Source organism: Myotis brandtii, unplaced genomic scaffold, assembly GCF_000412655.1.
Source record: "Myotis brandtii unplaced genomic scaffold, ASM41265v1 scaffold64, whole genome shotgun sequence".
NCBI lineage: Eukaryota > Metazoa > Chordata > Mammalia > Chiroptera > Vespertilionidae > Myotis > Myotis brandtii.
In genome coordinates this window covers 620,015-626,440 of record NW_005370460.1, presented here as the reverse complement: position 1 = coordinate 626,440, position 6,426 = coordinate 620,015, and the positions used below count along the sequence as shown (strand labels likewise).

Genomic DNA, 6,426 nt, shown 5'->3' with positions numbered 1-6,426 from the left:
CGGCGCCAGGTCCCTTTCCCAGAACGTGACTTCTGCCACCATCGGTTATGACAGCTTTCACTTGGATGAAGTTCCTAACACTTTATTCTCACCCAACCGCAAATTCAAAAATTCACATAAAAACTAAAATAAAACCGGCAAGAGCTTTCTATTCTATACCCACCATATACACTTTTTTAAATCACCATGACTGAACTCCATCAAGTTTTCATTTTTTCATTTTCAAAACTTTTACCTTTTACTAAAAGGGCCAGAGCCCTGGCCAGTTTGGCTCAGTGGCTAGAGCGTCGGCCTGCGGACCAAAGGGTCCGGGGTTTGATTCCCGTCAAGGCAGGATCCGCCCCAGGCGGGACCCTGTCCTGGGCTCCCCTAGGAGGCAACCAACCGATGTGTTTCCCTCACTTAGATGTCTGTCTGTCCCTCTCTCCCACTCTCCCGAAAAGTCAATGGAAAATACCCTCAGATAAGGACTAACAAAAAGAAGGGGGGGGGGGGGCAGATGATTATGAAAAAAGCATTTGGGTACTTATCACCAAAAATAAATATTAACATTTTCCATTTTCACTTTAGATTTTTCATAAGAAATTAAACATTATGAAGTTGAACTCCACTTTTCCCTCCATCCACATAGGCAATGTTTATTATGAATATTATAGGACTCATTCAAGTCCATTTTTATTTATTTTACATGTTTAAATGTTTGTAGATACATACATTTAGTGTTGTTTGGGGTTTTTCATATACATAAAAGTATCATACTCTATTTTCCAAGTCATTCAACATTACTTTTTGATATGTGTTTAAACTGTTTTTAGTATTTATTTGAAAAAAATATATATATATACACACACACACACACACATATATATATATTTATAAAAGTAATGCACATTATTGCAAAAGTATAAATAGTAAATTAACACCAGGACAATTCCACTGTTGTCAAGTCTACTTTATTGGTTGTTAACAGTGAATTGTGTTCCCCACCCCAACATTTTTATATTTTGTCCTTTCCCTGATGGACATTTAAATTGTTTCAATTTGTGTGAGTCTCCTTATTTACATGTGCAAGCATGTCTAAGACATATGCCAGGTCATAGAGGAGCATTAATATTTGCCAAATTACACCAATTTACTCCCTGGCTAGCAGTGACAGGTTCCCTTTGCTCCACATTCTCACCAACACTAGATACGGTCACACTTTACACTTCTTTGCCACTGTGAAAGTTGTCTATAATTTACATTTTTCTGACAAAGTCATGAGGCATCCTTTTTTGTGTTTATTAAACCTTATTTCCTCTCCTGGGAATGTCCCATTCCTATCTTTTATAAAACTTGCTGTTGAATTTTCTTTCTCTCAATCATGTGTACCTCTCGACAGCTGACTGTTCATTTCACTGGTGCATATGCTACAGAGAGCTTCTAGGCCAGTGATGGCGAACCTTTTGAGCTCGGCGTGTCAGCATTTTGAAAAACCCTAACTTAACTCTGGAGCCGTGTCACATATAGAAATTTTTTGAAGTTTGCAACCATAGTAAAACAGACTTATATTTTTGATATTTATTTTATATATTTAAATGCCATTTAACAAAGAAAAATCAACCAAAACAATGAGTTCACGTGTCACCTCTGACACACGTGTCATAGGTTCGCCATCACTGTTCTAGGCCAACACTTGTCTTTGTTTATGGGGTTTTTATCCTGTGAGTTTTCATTTCAGTGACGTCACATTTATCCATCCTTTTTGTTTGTGATCTCTGCTTTCTGTATCTTGCTAAAGAAACCCTTCCCATCCTGAGGTCAAGATCTTTTTTAATTTCCTTTTAATAGTTTTACAGTCTTGATTTACACAATTTTTTAATTCAGTTACTCCTGGGGTAGAGTAATTATTGATTTTTATACAGCAATCTTGTATCTTTTTTTAAATATATTTTATTGATTTTTTTACAGAGAGGAAGGGAGAGGGATAGAGAGTTAGAAACATCAATGAGAGAGAAACATCGATCAGCTGCCTCCTGCACGCCCCCTACTGGAGATGAGCCAAACCGGTTAGGGCAGCAATCTTGCATCTTAAAAAGCTCTAATTGCCCTGACCAGTGTGGTACATTGGTTAGAGCAGAGCCTGCTCCCTGAAGGGTTTCAGGTTGGATTCCTGTCCAAAGGCACGTACCTGGGTAGTAGGTTTGATCCCTGGCATGTGTGGTAGGCAACCAAATTGATGTTTCTCTCCCTAACCCTTCCTCTCTCTAAAATCAATAAAAACATTTTTTTTTTTAAAAGGAGTCTTAAACACACTTTTCTAAAATTTTAGATACCTGGGCTTCCTGAACAGTGACAGAAAACTACACCATAGTCAGTGTTTTCCTCATAGCCTTTCCATCTACATTTCCAAGAAAAATCCAGACATGTAGATTTACTAATATCTCTAAAAAGAGATTTCTAGAAATAAAAGAATATCTCTATTTAAATGATAGTTTCTAATTTTTTTACATTTTTGTTCATCCAGATCTTAAGATCACATAACTAACATTCTCAAAACCAGAACTCTTTAAAATACATGAAACAGAGGAAGTATCTGGGTTATAGATTTTAATATCAAATAAAGTGTAATTTACATGATGAAGAGGTTTTGAGCCCTGGCTCAATTGGTTGGAGAACTGTTCTGTGCACTGAAGGGTCAAGGGTTTGATTCCCGGTCAGAGCACATACCCAGGTTTCAGGTTTGATCCCGTCAGGGCTCGTATGGAGACAGCCAATTGATGTTCCTCTCTCACATCAATGTTTCTCTCTCTCCCAAATCAATAAAAAAAACGTATCCTGCCGAAACCGGTTTGGCTCAGTGGATAGAGCGTCGGCCTGCGGACTGAAAGGTCCCAGGTTCGATTCCGGTCAAGGGCATGTACCTTGGTTGCGGGCACATCCCCAGTGGGAGATGTGCAGGAGGCAGCTGATCGATGTTTCTTTCTCATCGATGTTTCTAACTCTCTATCTCTCTCCCTTCCTCTCTGTAAAAAATCAATAAAATATATTTTAAAAAAAAAACAAAAAAAAAAACGTATCCTTGGGTAAGGATTTAGAAGGAAGAAAGTTTTTATTTCCATATAAAGTAGTCTTAATACTTAAACAGTGTCCAAGGCACATCAAGTGAGTGCATCTTCTCACATTTCAAATGAAACGCTGACAGTCTAAACACCAGGACGCCGTGTGAACGATGAGAAGCAAGTAGCATGTACCATCCAGCAAGTTTCTTTTTCAGATATCAAATGTCACAAGTTCACATTTTTCTCGTTTGTGATCCCAGAACCAGCAGCATTTTCATTTCATCCACTCTATTCTTGTGGATTTGAAAAGCAGGGGTTATCCATCTACCACAGGAGCACTGTTCACCATACCAATTGAAAGAACCCAACTTGGCATTGCATTTGGGGCACAGAAGCTGAAAAAAAAGCAAATTCCCTACTTCATTCATTCACTTTTGTACAAAACAATTATCTTTGGCAACAAAGAATATAAAAACAGGACCTGGGCCCTACCTTCAAGAAGTTCAGATCTAATCGATGGGATGCAATGGGATAGCAATTTCCTACAATAGCTGTGTCAAGAATAAGAAGCATGTTGTACCCTAGCAGGTTCAAGGAGGAACAGATTAACTCCAGCACCAGGGGGAAAAGGTGAAGCTTAAGACATGAAATAGAATGTTTCATAGGTGTGGCATGTGTGCTGGCTTTTAAATCAGTCTGCAACTTAAGATTTCAAACCAAAACAATCAAAGCTAAAGGTAGGAAGGCATGTTAGGATTCTCATGTTCTGTTTCTGATATTCAGAGCCTATAGTTAGGCCTCAGACTCCTGCCTATTTAAAAACAAAACAAACTAATACTCTAGTAAAATAGATAAGTCCAAAAATGCTTAACAAGTCTACTGTATTTTCTTCTAATGTATTTTTAGCACTAAAAAGAACTAACTTAGACCAACACCTCTCAGTCAAAAGTGGTTCACTTTTTATTTATTTTATTTTATTTATTTTTTCCACTGTGCAACCTGCTTCAGTGCCTGCAGCCTACGGGCAGAGGCCAGGCAATGGTTCGAGACCACAGCTTGCTCTGGCCTGGGACCTATGAGAGACCCAGGGGGACGGGCCTGCAATCAACCCAAACCCATGCAGAGTGGTTCACTATTTTAGAACAGCTGGTTTTTGTTTAATTTTTGATAGATTCTTGTCTACACTAAAAAGATATAATCTTCAGAAAGAAAGTAGTTAAGATGGAGTAAAACACTAGATAAAATATGGTTTAAAATGCAACAAGGAACAAAAGATAGATGATTTAATGAAACCAGAAAATCAGGTGTGTCCTCACCTGCCCATCCATCACTCCCAGCAGGGCGGGTTCCATCCACTGCACAGGTTCAATGAAATAGGATGTGCACTGAGCCCGACTCCCCGTGACAGGCACGAGGGACGGTGCCCGTCTCTTGTGGGCAAAGGCTATGGAGCCACTTCCTTCATTATGATCCAAAATGCTCGAACTTCGAAATAAAGACCTCCTGCAGCCTCCAAACAAACAAAAGCATTAATGACTTCCAAAGTAACAAAAAAAATAGATGAAATGTGCAGTTATTTCTTAAAGGGCTACTTTAATTTTCAGTAGTCTCTACAAGTAACTTGATTGCTTTACTACTAAGAAATTACATTCTTGGAAGCAGATTTGAATTTGAAATGTCTATAGTATTCAACTAAACAAATTCTCCCTACAGAGATTTAATAAACTGAAACTTTCAGTACTTTTCAGCTGCTGAGACAAGATAAAATCTCCAGAAAATACAAAATATTTTACCTGCACTTTCTACATTTGTAGAGAACCTCCTCTTTCGATCCTTGTGAAACCACGGTTGGGTCAACAGCAAAGAGTTCTTGAGGTAAGCTCTGCAGCTCTACATGACAATGACAATGTATCTACTGGTTACACTCTGCATTTTCAGACAAAATTCAGTTAACGTCAAATTGAGGCAACAAGTGCTAACCTCAGAAATTTTTTTAAAAAGCACCCAGCGTTGAAAAGGTAGGATGTGGTAGGAGATCCCTTGGGTTCTGGGCAGACTGCCTGAGCTCAAATCCCAGATCCACCACTCACAATCCATGTGACCCTGAACAAGGTATTTCTTGCTAAACCACAGTTTCAAAAGGAAATAAAGGACCTGTCTCAAGGGGTTGCTGGGAAAGTGAGATAATACACCTGCGGTGCTTGGTGTCAGAGTAAATAGCATCTAGAAAGGTCCCAGTGCAGACGAGCGATTATTACTCACCCGGATACTTCTCTGTAACCTTTTGCAAACGATATTGCTTATAAATTGCACTACAGGTATCGACTTCGCATCCCATGAGCTGGTATAATTTCAGTTGCCACTCAAAACCCTCATTCATCCTGTAAAGACAAACAAAGTTAAGTTTTCTTGAAATAAGTAAAATCACAAAAACAGAATGATTACTCTAACAAAGAACTCACTTGGCCTCTGGTTTGATAGTCTGGAGGTTTTCATAGGCTTTTTCAAAGGTAAGTTGGTCAGTCTTCATCAGAAAAGCAGTCATTACAGCCACACTGCGGCTGACTCCTGCATGACTTAAAATAGCAAATAGCAATTAAAACAAAAAGCACACAAACAAAAACCTCAGTCCCTCTTAATGGTCAAGTTCTGCTTCAAACTCTTTGCTTCTGAAATACTATCCGTGTGCAAAATAATTATTCCTTTATTTCCTTATTCTTCTTAAATTCTGAACCATGTGAATGTCTTACACACCCAAATAGGATCCACGGAATCTAAGATTTTATGCTTCGGAACAACGCCAGACTCCTCTGCTCTTGGCATGAAGGGCCCCAGATCTGGTCTCAGACGGCTTTCCTATCACTGCCTGCTGCTCTGACGCCAAGAATTTAAACTGTGGTTATTACATACCATCCCCATTCCACTCTTTCCGCCTCTGCGACCGCCTGCTCCTTCCCCTGAGCAAGGCTCGGGGTCCGAGGGTCCTAATCGACGCGTCTCTCCCCGACTCCGCTGCACCAGCCACAGGTCCCCGGCGCCCGAACACAAGCTCCTCCGGGAGCCGGCGCTGCCCGTGCACCCCGTGGCGTCAGGTACCGCCGGGGCCCTGTCTGTTCACCTGGCGATCTCCCCCCAGCACTCTCACTCCCGCCCGCACCCGCCCCCCGCCCCCCAAAAAAAGGAGCTGCAAAGGCCCAGCCGTGACTGGGCACGGGAACCAGGAGGTCGCGGCTCGGTCCCCGATGGGAGCGTGCAGGAAGCAGCCCATCGATGATTCTCATCGATGTTTCTCTCTCTCCCTCTCCCTCCCTCTCTCTCTAAAAAGCAATAAAAACATTAAAAGAAAAAAAAAAGGCTGCAAAAGGAACCCATGGAACCGTGAGTG

The 6,426-nt window shown here is 40.6% G+C and overlaps 1 protein-coding gene across 3 annotated transcripts; it reads right to left on the bottom strand.

Moving 5' to 3' along the window:
- Positions 1-3,066: 3,066 nt before the first annotated feature.
- DUSP12 (dual specificity phosphatase 12) lies at positions 3,067-6,182 on the bottom strand. 3 transcript variants are annotated; one of them, XM_014528566.1, is made up of 6 exons: positions 5,952-6,176; positions 5,504-5,617; positions 5,304-5,422; positions 4,835-4,931; positions 4,358-4,544; positions 3,067-3,436 (listed from the first exon to the last, which is right to left on the bottom strand). In XM_014528566.1, exons 2-6 carry the CDS (start codon positions 5,584-5,586, stop codon positions 3,275-3,277), a joined length of 648 nt encoding a protein of 215 aa, XP_014384052.1. In that variant the 5' UTR covers positions 5,587-5,617; positions 5,952-6,176; the 3' UTR covers positions 3,067-3,274. The 3 variants fall into 3 exon arrangements, with proteins under 3 accessions (XP_014384052.1, XP_014384053.1, XP_014384054.1); XM_014528567.1 differs by lacking the exon at positions 3,067-3,436 and adding an exon at positions 3,448-3,622 and having other exon boundaries at positions 5,952-6,182; XM_014528568.1 differs by lacking the exon at positions 3,067-3,436 and having other exon boundaries at positions 4,461-4,551; positions 5,952-6,181.
- Positions 6,183-6,426: the final 244 nt, after the last annotated feature.